Source organism: Myxocyprinus asiaticus, chromosome 24 (genome assembly GCF_019703515.2).
Source record: "Myxocyprinus asiaticus isolate MX2 ecotype Aquarium Trade chromosome 24, UBuf_Myxa_2, whole genome shotgun sequence".
In the NCBI taxonomy this organism is placed as follows: Eukaryota; Metazoa; Chordata; class Actinopteri; order Cypriniformes; family Catostomidae; genus Myxocyprinus; species Myxocyprinus asiaticus.
Genome location: NC_059367.1, coordinates 21,071,703 through 21,090,820, shown reverse-complemented (window position 1 = coordinate 21,090,820; position 19,118 = coordinate 21,071,703). Strand labels below are relative to the sequence as shown.

The 19,118-nt window shown below is 37.5% G+C and overlaps 1 protein-coding gene across 1 annotated transcript; it reads right to left on the bottom strand.

Annotated features, from left to right (window-relative positions):
• Window positions 1–626: 626 nt before the first annotated feature.
• On the bottom strand, window positions 627–15,417 carry LOC127414494 (DNA repair protein complementing XP-C cells-like). The gene is made up of 14 exons (XM_051652548.1): window positions 14,980–15,417; window positions 14,105–14,365; window positions 13,831–13,939; window positions 11,666–11,750; window positions 11,265–11,422; window positions 11,014–11,134; window positions 7,888–7,980; window positions 7,023–7,778; window positions 2,689–2,849; window positions 2,442–2,523; window positions 2,016–2,147; window positions 1,746–1,915; window positions 1,463–1,556; window positions 627–1,227 (listed from the first exon to the last, which is right to left on the bottom strand). The coding sequence occupies exons 1-14, from the start codon at window positions 15,074–15,076 to the stop codon at window positions 916–918; spliced, it is 2,631 nt and encodes an 876-aa protein (XP_051508508.1). The 5' UTR covers window positions 15,077–15,417; the 3' UTR covers window positions 627–915.
• Between the last annotated feature and the right edge of the window lie 3,701 nt (window positions 15,418–19,118).

The following is a 19,118-nucleotide window of genomic DNA, read 5'->3' as shown; positions in this document are numbered from 1 at the left end:
AATCTCACGCACTCATGCAAATATTGGTCAACAAAACAAGAGACCTGATTTACAGTGTGCAGTGCATTTGCAGGTACTCAACTTTTGAGATTATTTGGCTGCTTTGATAAAGCAGAGGTTCACTTTTTAAATTTAAATTTTAGAAAATTAAATAATTATATGTTGGCTTACTATTCGAAGGGTACTTATAAAAGTGCGTTCTCTGATTGGCGTAGAATTGGGGGACATGTGATACACAGTGTATAAATATTTAAGAGTATGGAATTAATTCAATTTTCTTTTTATCTGTGCATTAATTTGAACTGTTATTATGCACTGTGTAATGTGTTGTACCAAAACATTACACCCCCCCCATTCTCTGCACTGCTGTCAGGACCAGATCACCAGGTGTTGCTATAAATAGATCATAAGGGAATCCACAATACAGGGAGTAAAAGATATATTCATATTAATTTCTTATGCATTAAACAGGTTTTTTTTTATTTTTTATCAAAATGTGACATACAATATACATCTGCAAGTATAAATTTATCAGTTTTAGTTTTTCCTGGCATTCGAACCCTTGACCTTGACCCTGACCCAATGACCAGACTTGTTGGGAGTTCATAATAAGCAGACACGAAAGCTGCAACATAAAATGTGTTTATTTGCATGTTTTTCAACAGCGTGTTTTATATATATATAAAACAAATGTATTTATGAATAAAGATGACACTAAACAATTATTGCTTGGAAGTTTTTCTGTAGATTTTTGTAGATCAAAATCCGTGTGTATGTGCACAGCAGTTATAAAAGCATCAGGGATTACATCATGATACAGGGATGTTAACAGACTTTTGTTGATATTCTATGCATATAAACATAGAAAAACATTTAGAAGACAGAGTACATAAAGTACATAGAGAGCAGATTTCATCACGCTTTTTCGAAAGGGAAGAGATGTTTCTGCACTCCACGTTTCTCTCGTTTAGTTACACGCCTTACAATCTTTTCTTCCTGTTCCTCCAGTCTGTTTTGTGGCCAAGAAATGGCCAGAGAGGGTGGGGCTGTCTGAGCTCTGCCTTCTTCCTCATCTGAGGACAGTCCTTCAGCCCCGCCTTCTTTTCCTTCGTTAAGCCCCAGCCCTGAAGCAAGCCCTTGTTGACCATAGCGACGCTTCAGCCTCTCTTTAATCAACAGACCTTTGACTAGCAGGGTCCAATTAGCCACCACACGCTTCTCACGTTTCTGTTAAAATACATAAACACTGACGTCAACACAACATTACCAAAACATTCACTTTTCAGCACAAAATCACAAGTACTTTTTGTAGTAGATTTTCTTTGTGCTGCATGTGATAAATGTGAAAATGTTTATTTTTAAGGACATTGTTTCACTGGAATATTTTTGATGAGTGTGTTTGAAGACTTCTGTGATGGAAGGCACTTTTTCACAGACAAAGTACTTTGACATATATACACACCTCTTGTTCTTTCTTCTGCTGAATATCTTGCTCATTTTCCCAGGCAGCTTTCAGGATTTCTTGGTGTTCTTCACAGACAATATATCCATCATTACTGAAACACAATTATCCAATGAAATTATAGATTAAACAGAAGGCACCTGCATGCATAAATTTTTACACATGTAGCATAAAAACACAAAAATATATCCAAATTCTACTCTTATTCTTTTGGCATAAATGAATGTAATGTGAACTGCCAGTTCTGTCTCTTACAAACACATACAGACAAACAGAAACTCACACTGCATGTGCAAATCCACAATGGTAATCAAAGCCCGTTACTGCTGCAGCGCAGTCTATGTTCAGTTTTCGAGCAACTCTGTGCAGATTTGGCAAACGCAGGTGAACACATCCCACTGGTAACATACATGGCTTAAACAGGTACACATTTCCAAACTCATTACGAGGTACCTGAAACACATCCACACACACATGTTCAGGAATCTCAAAGTCAAATCAGCAGATCTTACTCAATTACACATTTCTTCATGATTAAAATAATCAGACTAACTTTGCCATCAACAGCGATCGGAGGCTGGTACTCTTCAGTTTGCCAGAGACCAAAGAGAGCCAGATCTTTGACATTTTTCTGCTCTGACATCATCCTGGCTTTACGAGAACGGTTGGAAAAACCAAGCACCATCTGACAGACAGAAGAGAGATCACAACTTACAACACCACCTACCACAAACATTTTACAAAGACTGCTCACAACTAGACAATACACTCATTAAACAGGGTCAAAGATTCTGGACTGCTAAGATAAATATTGCAGGTTAATTTGATTCTAAGAAAGGAAAACCATGGAACTGGAGTGTTACTAAAATTACAATCCTGTTCTGCACTCATTGTGGCCTTGAGCAAAACACCTAATCACAGATAGTATACTACAAGTTCCTAATCACAGATAGTATACTACAAGTTTACAATTCTCTACCTTGTATGGTTCTTCTCCTAGTCGAACAGTTCTTGCTTCCTTCAGCCAGGTATCTCTAGAATGGAGCGTGTGCACACAGTCTCTGAAAACAAACAACAACAGACAAATTAACAGTTTGTGTACCCACCACAACAGGCTCAAAAGCAAAGAGAATCATGGCCTGCATATACAAGAAGTTTAAAAATCGTTAAAACATTGTGGCTAATTAGTAAAAAGGACACAAGAACATCTACTTGAGAGTGTTTACCGTGAGTAAACTGGCTCTCCTCTGCAGTACCCCAAGGCGGCGGCTGTAGCTGGGTAGAGAGCCTCATATTTCAGCAGGTGCCTTTTTAGAGCGTACAGTGGATGGTTCTTATACTCTGATACTGATGTTGGCAACGGCTTATCCATTAACTTTGCCTGCATCTGTAGATGAGGAGCACAGGTGAGTCACGATGTACAGTGCCGTTCGAAGAGTCCACTTGTGAAAATGCATCTATTATGCATACACTACCGGTCAAAAGTTTTGAAACACTTGACCGAAATGTTTCCCATGATCTTAATAATCTTTTGATCTGAAGGCGTATGCTTAAATGTTTGAAATTAGTTTTGTAGACAAAAATATAATTGTGCCACCATATTAATTTATATCATTATAAATCTAAAATTTAATGAAAAAAAGTTTTTGAAATTGATGACTTGGACCAAATAATAAAGAAAAGCAGCCAATAAGTGCCCAACATAGATGGGAACTCCTTCAGTACTGTTTAAAAAGCATCCCAGGGTGATACCTCAAGAAGTTGGTTGAGAAAATGTCAAGAGTACATGTCTGCAAATTCTAGGCAAAGGGTGACTACTTTGAAGATGCTAAAATATAACACAGTTTTGATTTATTTTGGATTTTGTTTAGTCACAACATAATTCTCATAGTTCCATGTTATTCCATAGTTTTAATGACTTTACATTTATTCTAATAATGTGAAGAAAAAAAATTATAATAAAGAATGAGTAAGTGTTTCAAAACTTTTGACCGGTAGTGTAGTTATAAAAGTAATAGTTTATTCTTGTTGCAAATTATATTATCAGCATAACAATTTGATTGAAAAGTTTTAGAATTTCTTAATATTCTTAATAAGTCTCCCTTTTGATTTAATGACAGCATGCACTCAAGCTTGCATGGACTTCACAAGTTCTTGCCAAACCTTCTAATCCATATTATCCCAGCATGATTTAAGAATGTTCCAAATATAATCTTGAGTGGTACAATGGAAGCAGGGAAATCTGACCTCAAAGAGTGACCTAGAATTTTTAATAATCCCTATTCATTTTACATTAGAGATGTCTATATATCGATTAATGATCAGCATGTTATTTTATCGATATATTATTGAGGCATCGACATATTAAAATTAGCCGACATTTAAATTAGAAGCCTAATTTGCGTGCATTCCAATTCACTCAGTTGGCCTCTGACAGTCTGGCATAATAGCATTGGGAGACCACAAGAGGGTGATATAACATTTACTGAAGCCAGTCGTGGTCACGATCACGATCTCACACACACACACACAGGACGAGCAAAGTTACGAAGGTTTTTGTACTTAAAGAATGAACAAAGTGACATTGATGAGTTTGCAGGTTAGTGTATGAAACTGTGCAAACTGAACGATTAGAAATGGCGACGCTTATTATGCAATTTCTCTGTATGTAGCCTTGAATAGGCCTTTCATTCAAGCTGTCAAACCACAAAACTACATACTTGTAACTGAAAATACATTGTGTAGGCTCTATGAAAGATACATGTTCACAATAGATCAACCAATGATGGCTAGAGTAAATAATCTTTGTCGTTTGATAATGATTTACGTTGAATTTAATGGAAAACTATGCGAGTTGCACTCCATGGCACTTCAGAATGTTGACGCTGAGTGTTGGCGGTGTGTGCGTACATTTTGTAGGTAATAAATAACTGTTTTTAATTTTAGAACACGGCATGTTGTCCGCTAGACGTGTCCGGTGTGTGACCCCCTTTAATTTACCCTGCCGCTCACGCTTTATTAAAGTTGTGTTGAGAAATATGTCTGAAGAGACAAAGACTATTGTGCAACGAGCAGCCCTATTTATATCTGAAAAAAATCCCGATATATATCGCTAATCATCTGCAAAATCTTCCAATTATTGATGCGTGAAAAAGGCATCGATCCCAAGCCTTGGGATTTGGTTACTCCATTAAATCCAGTAAAGAAAAATCTTAATGTTTCTTTATGTAATGGCTTGGGCTTTGTGTGCTTCCAAATTTGTGGCAACTGTTTGGGCATAGCCCTTTTCTGTTCCAGCATGACAATGCCCCTGTGAACAAAGTGAGGTCCATAAAGAAATGGTTTTCTATGTCTGGAGTGGAAGAAATTGACTGGCCTGCACAAAGCCCAGACCTGAACCCCACTGATCACTTTTGGGGTGAACTGGAACAGCAACTGTAAGTCAGGCCCCATCGACCAACATCAGTTCCTGACCTCACTGATAGCCTTGTGTCTGAATGAGAGCAAATTCCTGCAGCCATGTTACTACATACAGTATTGTGGAAAGCCTTCCCAAAAGAGTGGAAGTTGTTATTACAGCAAAGGGGGAAACTGATGCCTAAGGTTTTGAAATCAAATGTTCATCAAAAACATATGGTGTCCACAAACGTTTGGCCATATAGTGTACATATATATATATAATAAAAAAATAATACAGATAATTAAAATGCATTACATTATTTTGGCACACAAATATTAAAAAAGACAAAAAGTGGCTTTAAAATGCAATATATTGTTTATTTCCATATTATTGAACATAAGCCTATCATTGGCCTAAAATTCACAGCAATCCATTTTGCAACTGAATTCATCAATCATTCTGAGATTTATTATAAGGGCTTGTTTAAGGATGCGTCAATGTAGACCTGTGTCAGACGAAAGCTTTTGGAGCATCTCGGTTGCGTCGCGTCATAAACATACCGTTTTTAGGTCGCTGACAATCAAAAACACATCGATATCCCTGCGTTTGGATTTGTGCTCCATCAACTGTGTTTAAAAGCAAGAATGTGTTCTTTTCTTATGTTGTCTGCCCTTGGTAAGTGCGGTTTGTTGTCTGTCTGTGTAAGCTGTGCGTTGTCAGCTGAAGTTTCACTTACTGTCCCTGGAGAAAACACGTGGTACTACAAACTTGAATTGCTCTTTCCGGGGGCATGATTAATTGCGTAAAAAAAATTTTACGCGTTATTTTTTGTATAATTAATTGCGTCAAATTAACATATTAAATCGACGGCACTAGTTATAAGCTAACTAAACTATCGAGCATCTACATCCGAGATGTAGTTCGCAGAGGTTTAGTCAAGACCAGATCCAGACAAGACGCCTCAAGACCCAGATCCAGACCAACACTAGACACCTCGAGACAAAGATCCAGACCAAGACTAAACCCCTCAAGACCCAGATCCAGACGTGCCGATCCAAGAGCCAGGCAGTGCATTTTAATGAACCAAGATGCTGAATTTATATTTGAAAAATCTTCTTCAAAGTTTTCAAATGCAAATTTTACAACTGCAAGCTCTGACATTTTCCAGACAGCTATATAGAGAAAACAGTCCAGTAACCTATATAAATCTATATAAATAATACAACTAAATGGTTAGTGAACCACCTAGAAGATGTAACTCCTAGGCTGTCCATGACAGTAGAAATCTGCATGTCATTAGTCTGATTTTCACTGTAAACCCATTCCTTTTATTCCCCCACCACCCCACTGACTTGTACTTGCTAGTCATGATTACTGAAGGGGTTACCCCCCCCCAAATCTACGCCCCTGAAAGCTTATTGGGTCCCGCAGCTACCACGACTAAATAATAATAAATCACGAATAAATTGCTTTGTGTTGTTAGACCATAGCTCTTTAAAAAGTACTTGCAAATTCTCAGTAATGGTGAAGATGCCATGCCAACTAGTGGTTAAAATAATTATCACATTTTGTGCATTGGTAATACACTGAGATCTCTTGACTAAGACCATAAGCCGAGACCCAGATCCAGACCAAGACACTGAGTACTGAATTCCAGATCCAGACCAAGACTGCGTTTCCATAAGATCGAGACTCCAACTCTGGTAGTTCGTGTGGAGCACTCACATATTGCGAGCTCATCATCAGCCCTGCATGTGCTATGTGTATGTGACACAACAGAGCACCGCTCATTTACTGAAGCACATTGCGTATTGAGACTATATATTTATTAAACGCAGCGTTTTGAGATTCACAAAGCTATCATGTTTCCTCAAGAGACTTTAAATAAAATGCATGAGTGATAAGAACATTTTTGCCACTGAGGGAGCTTGACAGTGATGACCATGATTAACACAGTATCAGATTTGGATCAGCCTTGTCAGACCGATACCTGATCCAGTTAAAAATGTCAGTATCGGAGCCGATACCGGTCCATGTATTGGATCAGTGCATTCCTAATTTAAATTAGACTTTGAATCTCATATTTTCAACGGTGACTTTTAAATGACACTGTTCATCACATATGATGTAGTTTGTGTGTAAGTGTGTGTGCATTCAAACCTCCTGGTCCTCTTTCTGTCCTCTCTCAGAATCTGGAGACTTGTAGAGCTCCATAGTCTCCTCCCACCATTCTGCATCGATACGCCGTCGTCGTGACGATGTAAGCCAAGTAGGGTCATACCTGCTGCTAAGATCCTTCAGGTAACTCTCATCATCCACGGCCACCACATATGTGATCGGTTGTGTCGCCTGGTCAGTGCAAAGGAGTGGCTGCCCAACTCCTTGATCCACATCAACACACACCCACCTCCCAGTGCTTTCCAAATAAACCTCTAACCACTCATCTGCACCTTTGCCATCCTTTTTTTTACATCTCTGTTTCTTTACCTCTTTCTCCTCCTCTTCACTTCTCTCCTCCCTCTTGACCCCACTCAACCTCTGAGGAGCCTGACTTTTGACCGTTTCTTGGACCTTAGACTTTCTGCATATTTTCATGACCTTACAGTCTGAGTCTTCACTTTCATCCTCATTGTTTGGCTGAAACTCCTCCTCACTCTGCCCCTCCTCCTCACTGCTGACTTCTTTGTATGACACTTTTGAAGCTACACTTCTTCTTCTAGTGTTTTTGGGTTTTTGTCCACCTGCTGTCTCCTCTCCTCCTCCCTCTTTCTTTTTCTTTCTCTTTCCACCCCTTTCCTCTTTTAGTTCAGTGTCTTTCACTGATGGGCGTTTGGACCCAGGGGAGATCTTAGGCTCTGGGGAAGGTTTCTCAGACTTCTCTTTGGCAGGAGGGCTCTTGGTAGTTTTGGCTTTATTCTACAAACAAGAAAAAACTCTCTATAAGTCAATCAAAATGCAAAGTAATTACAAGCTTCCACACAAGCCATTAAAAAGTAGTAAAATAACAATCCAACTCATTCATCACCTTATTGGCAAGTGCTGGCTTAAAAGGTAGGGGTTGTAGTGACAGCACCAACCGGCAGAAGAGTTGCAATGACCTCAGCACCAATAAGAACAGCTACAGAAAGTGACAGCATTGATCGAACTTAGTTGATTAACAATATATCAGACCTACACAAGTTTTTCTAATACAACCCCAATTCCATCAAATTTGGACAGTATGAAAAATGCTAATAAAAACAAAAGGAGTGATTTGTAAATTATATTCACCCTTTGCTATATTGAAAGCACTACAACAACACATTCATTATATGATGATTTACCTTGTGAAATTCATTGTTTTTTTTTTCCATGTACAGTAATTTCAAATCAGATGATTGCAACACACTCCAAAAAAGTTGAGATGGGGCAATTTAAGACATAACAATTTGACGAGTTGAAATAACAAGGCGATGTGAAACAGGAGATGTTAAACAGGTGAGACAATCGTGTCATAGTACAGGTGCATCTCAATAAATTAGAATGTCGTGGAAAAGTTCATTTATTTCAGTAATTCAACTCAAATTGTGAAACTCGTGTATTAAATAAATTCAGTGCACACAGACTGAAGTAGTTTAAGTCTTTGGTTCTTTTAATTGTGATGATTTTGGCTCACATTTAACAAAAACCCACCAATTCACTATCTCAAAAAATTAGAATACATCATAAGACCAATAAAAAAAACATTTTTAGTGAATTGTTGGCCTTCTGGAAAGTATGTTAATTTACTGTATATGTACTCAATACTTGGTAGGGGCTCCTTTTGCTTTAATTACTGCCTCAATTTGGCGTGGCATGGAGGTGATCAGTTTGTGGCACTGCCGAGGTGGTATGGAAGCCCAGGTTTCTTTGACAGTGGCCTTCAGCTCATCTGCATTTTTTGGTCTCTTGATTCTCATTTTCCTCTTGACAATACCCCATAGATTCTCTATGGGGTTCAGGTCTGGTGAGTTTGCTGGCCAGTCAAGCACACCAACACCATGGTCATTTAACCAACTTTTGGTGCTTTTGGCAGTGTGGGCAAGTGCCAAATCCTGCTGGAAAATGAAATCAGCATCTTTAAAAAGCTGGTCAGCAGAAGGAAGCATGAAGTGCTCCAAAATTTCTTGGTAAACGGGTGCAGTGACTTTGGTTTTCAAAAAACACAATGGACCAACACCAGCAGATGACATTGCACCCCAAATCATCACAGACTGTGGGAACTTAATACTGGACTTCAAGCAACTTGGGCTATGAGCTTCTCCACCCTTCCTCCAGACTCTAGGACCTTGGTTTCCAAATGAAATACAAAACTTGCTCTCATCTGAAAAGAGGACTTTGGACCACTAGGCAACAGTCCAGTTCTTCTTCTCCTTAGCCCAGGTAAGACGCCTCTGAAGTTGTCTGTGGTTCAGGAGTGGCTTAACAAGAGGAATACAACAACTGTAGCCAAATTCCTTGACACGTCTGTGTGTGGTGGCTCTTGATGCCTTGACCCCAGCCTCAGTCCATTCCTTGTGAAGTTCACCCAAATTCTTGAATCGATTTTGCTTGACAATCCTCATAAGGCTGCGGTTCTCTCGGTTGGTTATGCATCTTTTTCTTCCACACTTTTTCCTTCCACTCAACTTTCTGTTAACATGCTTGGATACAGCACTCTGTGAACAGCCAGCTTCTTTAGCAATGAATGTTTGTGGCTTACCCTCCTTGTGAAGGGTGTCAATGATTGTCTTCTGGACAACTGTCAGATCAGCAGTCTTCCCCATGACTGTGTAGCCTAGTGAACCAAACTGAGAGACCATTTTGAAGGCTCAGGAAATCTTTGCAGGTGTTTTGAGTTGATTAGCTGATTGGCATGTCACCATATTCTAATTTTTTGAGATAGTGAATTGGTGGGTTTTTGTTAAATGTGAGCCAAAATCATCACAATTAAAAGAACCAAAGACTTAAACTACTTCAGTCTGTGTGCATTGAATTTATTTAATACACGAGTTTCCCAATTTGAGTTGAATTACTGAAATGAACTTTTCCACGACATTCTAATTTATTGAGATGCACCTGTATATAGGGAGCCTCCAAAAACAGCCTAGTCTTTATAGAGCAAGGATCGTTCAAGACTTGTCAGTTTGCCAACAGATGCTTCAGTAAATCATCCGGCATTTTGAGAACAATGTTCCCCAAAGACAAATTTGAAGGATTTTGTGCATTTCACCCTCTATAGTGCACAATATAGTTAAAAGATTCAAGGAATCTGGTCAAATCTCGGTGCGTAAAGGGCAAGATGAAAACCATTTCCTCAGACGTCACTGTCTTAAAAACGGCATTCATCTGTAATGGATATCATGAATATGGGCTTGAGATAACTTTAGTAAACCTTTGTTAGTCAACACCACTCGCTGCTGCATCCACAGATGCAAGTTAAGACTTTACTATGCAAAGCAGAAGCCTTACATCAACACTGTCCAGAGGCGCTGCCGACTTCTCTGGGCTCTTTCTCATCTTAGATGGAAAGTAGTCCACATTTCAAAAAGTTTTTGAAAATCAAAGCCGTCGTGTTATCCGGGCCAAAGAGGAAAAGGGCCATCCAAGCTGTTATTTGCATCAGGTCCAAAAGCCAATGTCTGTATGGGCCAGTGCCCATGGCATGGGTAACTCGCACATCTGTGAGAACACCATGAGTGCAGACAGATATGTACAAATATACTGCCATCCAGCACCATCTTTTCCATGGACGTCCAGCAGGACAACTTCAAACCACATACTGCCTGGATTTCAAGATAATAAGTGTTATTAGAAGAAATGGTGATGTTTCACAGTGATAAACACTCAACTGTCCCAACTTTTTTGGAGCATGTTGCAATCATTTGATTTGAAATTACTGTACATTTTCAAAAAACAATGAAATTCACAAGAAAAACATCATATAATGTGTAGTTGTAGTGCTTTCAATATGGCAAAGGTTGAATATAATTTACAAATCACTCCTTTTTGTTTATATTAGCATTTTTCATACTGTCCCAACTTTTTCAGAATTGGGGTTGTAGTTAATCTGCTATGAACATGACTTAGAAACAAATAAAGCCAAAGTAACACAAGAAAATTCAAAGGTAAAGTAAATTGAGATCTTGCTCACATAGGTCATCTCCTCATGGTCTCTCGCTGATAAACAGCCCATTCTCTTTTCCAGCACCATCTTCAAATCCACACCTTTTTCCTCAGGTAAGGCGGGGTTAAGCGTAAACGTCATTTGAAACCTGGATGAGGTCGCACCACAAAAATTTTTTATATACACAAAAAATACGATCAAAGTCTTTCAACATAGCAGTTGTATGTGAAAGACATTCATCAAACAGAGCCAATCACATTAAGCCAAATCAGGCTTACCATTTAAGAAGCCCCTCCAAGAAGGCTATGTTTACACGTTTTGTGGCAACTGTGGTGAAGTGGGTAGGCAGCATTGACAAGGCAATAGCCAACAGGTCAGGCTCACAGCAGAGTCTGTTTCGAAAAAATCCGCTGGCCAATAAGCATAGAAGATGGACCTGAAAGACAGCGTAAATAAAAAACTGTGAGAAATTAAACCACAGTACAATAAAGGCAACAAAATATAACCAAATATCTTTTAAGGATAGTTAATATTACAAATGTGTGCAATAAAATGGTCAAAGTGATGAAACTACATTGTTATTATACTGTATGTTATTACTATTTTACAATGTTGTTATTATTATATTGATATGTAAATGTAAAGATTTACTCAAAAGAGACTCAAAGAAAACAAACACCTTGTGTGTATCCTCTAGCACCTCCTTGTTAAATCTTTTCATCATCCGGCGCAGATATGTTTCAAACTCTGCTTTCCTTTTCTCCCTGGAAACAGTTGCCATAAAGTGTAAGTGTTTTTTTTATCTGTCACTGATCATCACAGCTTCACTTTGCTGACAAAAGTTTTTAATCTATTCCAGCTGATATCAGTTGTTTCATCTTTATCAGTATCAACATACTCAGAAAAAGTGCTTCAAGAATGAGATTGCAACTGTCTTCTGGATACACACCTTATTTAGTAAGCTCCTCAGCTTAAAAGTATAGTTCACACAAAAATGAAAACTCTGTCATAATGTACTCACCCTCGTGTCATTCCAAACTAGTATGACTTTCTTTTTCAAAAAAAAACAAAAAAAAAAAACATGCAAACGAATAGTGACTCTGGTCTGTGGACATAAAACTTGGTCATAAGACCTGATGAGAACCAGTAAGGTTTGATGTTATTGGTGCAGCAGTCATATTTGATTTAAGTACTTTGATTTAAATTGATTTGAGAGTAAATAACATCTTCTATTCATTGCTCAGTGATTGTACTTGCAGTGATTGCTAAGTGATTGTATTTCTTCAAAAGACTTAGTGCACTTTTACAGTGGTTTTACTCTCTTTATTCGAGCTTGACAGACCAGGATCACTATTCTACGGTGGCCCAGGGGTGCACAAAATAACCAAATTAGCAAAGCAAATAAAAGCTGAAAACACAACGGAAATAAGCCACAACACAATGAAATGAACAGTATAGTTAATTTCATTGAGTTCATTTACTCACCCTCATGCCATCCCAGATGTGTATGACTTTCTTTGTCCTGCTGAACACAAACGATCATTTTTAGAAGAATATCTCAGCTCTGTAGATTCATACAATGTAAGTGAACCCTCCAAAATTGTGAAGCTCCAAAAACACATCAAGGCCACAATATAGTAATCCATACAACTCCAGTGGTTTAATCAATGTCGTCTGAAGCGATATGATAGGTGTGGGTGAGAAAAATATCAATATTTAAGTCCTTATTTTACTAAACATTCTCCTCCCTGTCCAGTAGGTGGTGATATGAACGGAGAATGCGAATCGCCAAAAACAAAAGAAGAAGAACTCTTTGGAGAGAAGAGTGCTTAGAAGGGCTGTTTGAAAGTGATGTAAAGTAAAAAAAAAAAAGTTAAAACTTTGTATCTGTTTCTCACCCATACTTATCATATCGCTTCTGAAGGAGTGGATTTAACCACTGAAGTCATACAGATTACTTTAATGCTGCTTTTATGTGCTTTTTGGGGCTTCAAAGTTGTGGTAACCATTCACTTGCATTGTATGGACATACAGAGCTGAAATAGTCTTCTAAAAATATATGTGTTCAGCAGAAGAAAGAAAATCATTCACATCTTGGATGGCATGAGGGTGAGTAAATGATGAGAGAATTAAAATTTTTTGGAAACCTATTACATGTTGACTGGGAAACTTCTCTTGTGAGTGACTTGCTGTGGGATGAGCAGCTCTTTGCTTCTTCCAAACAGCCTCATGATCTTGCATGCATTGAGACAGACTGCAACACAACTTAAAATACAGTGTGTAAAAATGATTTATTTTCAGTACATTTCTTTGTGCTGTGGCCTAATTTCGCTGTGCTTTGGCTTAATTTCATTGTGTTGTAATTTATTTCCGTTGTGCTGTGGCTTATTTTCATTGTGTTATGTCTTATTTTTGTTGTGCAGTTGATTTCCGTTGTGCTGTGGCTTTTCCATTGTGTTGTGGCTTAATTTTGTTATGTTGTTGCTTATTTCCATTGTGCTTTGGTTCAATTTTGTTGTGTTGTGGCTTATTTCAGTTGTGTTGTGGATTTTCCGTTGTGTTGTGGCTTAATATTGTTGTGCTGTGGCTTATTTCAGTTGTTTGTAGCTTAAATTTGTTATGTTGTGGCTTATTTATGTTGTGATGTGGCTTTTCCATTGTGTTTTGGCTTATTTCTGTTGTGTTTTCAGCTTTGATTTGCTATACTTATTTGGTTGTGTTGCGCCACTGTCCCATTCACTTGCATTATGGCAAATAAACCTTTTAGGTTTGAAGCAACATAAGGTAAATAATGACAGAATTTTAATTTTTGGATTAACTATTCCTTCAAACTCTCACACTCACTTCCTTTCTCTCTTGCGAGCCATGTCTGGTGTCTCGATCTCAATCTCCACAGGTTTTGAAGGAACTGCTAGTTCTGTTGTGGTCTCAGGACTGAGTGGTTCTGCCATCTCTGAGAAAGCACACATTTCAAACAAGATAATGTAAGTGTACATGAGTTCAGGACACACTGGCTTAGAAATACAGTTCCTATAAAGACACAAACCCAAATGTAAGAGATTCAAAGACAAATCAGTTTAAATGTCAACAACTGACAACAAAACACTATACTATTTACCTTCTACCTCCTGCCAGTCATCATCCTCATCCTCACTCTCTTCCTCTTCTACTTTCACTTGTTTTGATGATGGTGAGAACTCTATGAACTTGGCACTCATCTCCTCACTGTGGTCACTCATGTCTTCTGGCTCTTCTGCTTTAACTTTGATGTCCTGGAAGTACTTGCTTGTCTTCCTGTCAGAGGGATCTTTGGCCTTTTTGGATGCTCGAGATCCCACTTTGCAGTTTTTGAGGTTGTTTTTCACCACCATGCCATTTTCTGAAACAGACAAGCAGGCTATTATTGACACTCTTATTGCAAGCACAAAAAAGCCCAGTTGCAACAACAACAACGACAACAACAGCAAACTACTTAAGAAAAACTTAATTGTAATAATACCAATTATAACACTATTGTCGTTAAAGGTGTTCTTAAAGCTGAAGTGAATAACTTTTTCGGTGTTAAAATACTTTCTACCCCAGCAGAGACAACTATAAGTAGGCCATGCATAGGTTAATGTTTTTCAAAACTGAGAACACGTGTCTCTCTGGCATTATAAAAGAAATCCCGTTTGTTTTTATATTGCACACGCCCACCCTAATATACATGCTTCACACACAGAGACAGTGAGTGTATTGTATTGGTATTTCATTCAAAGTGCACTAAATAACAAGCCACACAAGAGAGCTCAATTAAGAGCGCTTGCACACCTGCACATTGCAGCTGTCTGCATCAACCGTGCAGTAGATTCAAACCAATACTGTTCATTAATTTAAATGCTGAATTGTAAATCTGCATTTAACAGATCACAGCGACTAGCTGTGTTTCAAAGTTTGAACAACGCATAGCAAGACTAGAGATTTTTTTTTATTTTTTTTAAAGAAAGTGGATACCTTTGATTTTTTGTGTTTTGGGTGCTGGTTTGTTCTTTGCAATCTGCTTCGGTTTCTTTGTGTCCGTTTTCTGCTTAGTATCTTTTCTCTTGGCCATTCTGTTGCAGCTGTGAGATCGCGGACTGTTTCAGGACAAGTGATCTCTGGTGTGTTCAGAGAGAAAGAGACTTGCATTACACGTGAACTTGTGTAACCAGAAGACCCGTGTTACCCAACACAATCACCTCAGATCTTTCATAACACCGAATGCATGCACTTGCTTGCTGGAGTCCGGTCGTGTCTAAAAGGGATCCCTCGCTCGTCAACTTCTCGCGCATGCGCATTCTGTTACGATGTTTTCGCCTGTGCTTATTTGCTCGCATCTCCGCGTATTATTTATGGAAAGCATTAGCAACTTAAATAATATCAATAATATAACATTATTATTATCCTTAACATAGAGTGACTATTTGCACTAGGTGTAAATACCTGCCACATAGTGCGGCTATTTGCACTGAAATAGTCTGGTGGAAACAAAGAAATTAAAGACAAATTCTTTGAGTGGTTTTGCAATGGCTTAGTGTGATAAGACGGTGTAAAAGTGCTTTTTAGTAGTATACAGAAATCTTGTTGTTTTCTTGAAATCTCATATAGTATCCCATGTTTATTGTATACAGTAATATTTTGACATAAGTTCATGTTGAGACACATATTACTTTAAACATATTTTTTTCTGCTACTGTGACTTAATTGACATTAATAGCAATTCATGAATTAAAAAGTGTTTGTGTTGGAAAAAAAAAAAAAAAAAAAAAACTAGCTGCTGTTTACAGACGTTTATCTCTTTTAGAACTGGAAAATGTAAAACAAATCTTGTGGAGATTTTGTTTGTGTTCCGCAGCTCGCGAACTTTCCAGTCAAATCGCAAAGAAAAATGCAAACAAATGTGTCCCTACTCAAGATATACGTCCACTTAAGTGCGGATGCAATCTTTGTTTATTAAAATATGAAGTTGCATCTGAGTGGATTAGAACCCAGGACTTTTTATACAAGGGGAACATTTACTATCACTGGATCACCCAGTCAGACTCTTCACAACTGAGCTGATAAATTTACTTCTCAGTGAACAACAGTGTCTCATGACTGAAAGTAGCAGACGCAGAGCTAAAGTTATCAAATGTATTATGTAAAATATTTAATTTAGAGCTTGAATTGATCATCAAAACTGACTGTTCATCAAAACATCTTTTACGAGCGCTTTTCGTTGCTGTGCAACTTCAAATTAACACCGTGTAAGAATCTCGCGAGATTGACGAAAGAGGGATCCCTTTTAGGCAAACCTAGGAACCACAAGCAGACGTCACATCCGAATCCTACTAGCGACCGAGTAGAATCAGGTGGGTCAGGAATTGGCTGGTTAGCAGGACACTATTAGCCCCTGCTGGTTGATGCTGGAACAATATCACCCGATAGCAAAAAGCATATTTTTCCATAGACAGCCATTCAAAAGTAGCCGTGTTTTATGACGAAATAAAAAAATAAAAATAAACATTCCAAGAACTATTTCAATTTAAATTATTTCATTACATTATAGCACATAGCCATCCCGTGACGGATTGTTTTTGAAGGGCTCTTTAAAGCGTGAAGTTAATTTATATTTTCCCCTATCTATTCCCATTGACGAGTGACACCCGATCCCGGAACTGAGCGCCCATGAGCAAAGATGGCAGCCTCCATTTCGCTCGCTTTCTGGGAACCCTGCGCTAGTTGAGCACAGTCATAGAGATGAATGGGGATGCTGACGGATAGCTCTCTCCAGGTATTTTATAGCTCCATGGGTAGAATAGACCTGTTTCACACTCCGGGTTTTGGAACGCGGAAGTAAACGTTTGCAGGGTAAACTTCGACAGCGGTGAATGGGAGGTCACAGCAAATATTATTTTCACTTACCCATTTGCTCCAAGACCAAAATAAAAAAATCTACTATTACGATTGAATGACTTTCCAGAAGAGGACAAAATAGAGAGCGGTGGACTAAGACAGTCAGATTGGAGAAGATGCCAAATTTACTGTCTTTCTCTCAGCAGCTGTAACCCCTCGCAGCTGTGGTAATTAGTTTTTTAAAACTAATTCCAGGGTAACATAACACAAAGCATAATGTTATAAATTTCCACTCAATATTAAAAAAAAATATATATATATATATATATATATATATATATATATATATATATATATATATATATATATATATATGCTAAATAAGGCGGAAACGCGTCATCACAGTTTGTGCAAAAGAGCTATTGCAGTGTGATGAAGTAAACACTAGAGGAGGTCAGTGTTGCACAAAGTTTTTTCAATTGAGTTCGCAAGAAGGCGATAATGGCCGAGTGTTTGTTTCTGATCTAACTGAAAAATGACCGGGAAAATGTCCCAAAACGTTAAGCTAAATAAAACATTAAAAAAAAAAAAAAAAAAAAAATTAAAAAAATTAAAAAATCTAATAAAAAATCTTATGAGGATATCCTCAAAGGTAACAATTAGGGTTATGGTTAAAATATTTAGACAACTAGGTAAGATAATAAACTAGGTACTATAGGTATTATTATTAATGTTGTAAATTATCTATACATAGTATTTATTTTATTTTATTTTATTTTTTGTATGTCTATTTATACTCTTGCCTTGTTTTATATTCTGTGTCTCACTGTAATGTTCTTGTTTCTCCTATCACCAAAAAATAAATAAATAAATTCCTTGTGTACGTGAGCACACTTGGCAATAAAGTTCATTATGATTCTGATTCTTCTATTTGTTGTACTACTATCTTAAATTTATGCAGATTGAAATAACAAAAAAAAAAAAAAAAAAAAATCTAAGGAGATTCACCATTTAGAATAATGGGACTTACAGGAAAAACATAAAGTAAAATCTCTGGATTTGTTACAGTATTAAATGTTCCTTAGTGTCTTAAAGGAATACTTCACTCAAAAATTACAATTCTCTGATCATTAACTCACCCTCATTCCATCCCAGATTTTCTTTCTTCTGCTGAACACATACAGAGATTTTTAGAAGAATATTTCAGCTCTGTAAGTCCATACAGTGCAAGTGAATTGTGATCAGCCCTTTGAAGCTCCAAAAAGCATATAAAGTCAGCATAAAAGTAATCCATATGACTCCAGTAGTTTAATCCATGTCTTCTGAAGTGATCCAGTTGGTTTTGGGTGAGAGCATACCAAAATATAACTCCTTTTTCACTGTAAATCTTGCCATTGCATTCTCTTGGCACGATTATGATTTCAAGCTCGATTACACTTATTAGTGCTTGACGCACGTGCAGAATGCTAGATGACACTATAGGAAGTGTAAACAAGCTTGAAATCATGATCACCAAGGAGACTGTTGTCAAGATATCCTGTGAAAAAGGAGTTACACTTTGGTCTGTTCTCATCCCAAACCAACTCACTTCAGAAGATATTGATTAAACCACTGGAGTCTTATGGATTAATTTGATGCTGACTTTATCTCCTTTTTGGAGTTCTGGTCACCATACACTTGTATTGTGAGGACCCACAGACCTTAGATATTGTTTTAAATATCTTTGTTTGTGCTCAGCAGAAGAAAAAAGTCATACACATCTGGGATGGCATGACGTTGAGTAAATGATGTGAGAATTTTGCCGAAATAACCCTTTATGACAATGTCTTAATGTACCAAGATAGGGTTCATTGTCTTCATGCAAAATGTTGATTTTTTTTTTTTTTTTCTATTGATTTTATGGTGAAATGTGACTTGGACATATTGTGTGTGTGTGTGTGTGTGTGAGAGAGAGAGAGAGAGAGAGAGAGACTGATTTTTTTTCTTTCATGATTAATCAGTGTTTCATGCATAGTCCTCAATTTAATTTGTAATTAATATTTTTATACTTGTATAATGTGTTTTTAATACAAACACCTAAAAATCATAACTCAATAAATGACCACACATAGATAACTACAGTTTTTCTTTTATTTTCTTTTATAATTTTTCCATTTAGCTTGTAAAGATTTGAGCTGTGATGAAAACATGGAATGATTCATTGTGAGGAGACAGTGTTTGCTGTTTCAAACATACAGGTTTCTTAAAGGCACGTCTGTGTATTATATACACTATGATGT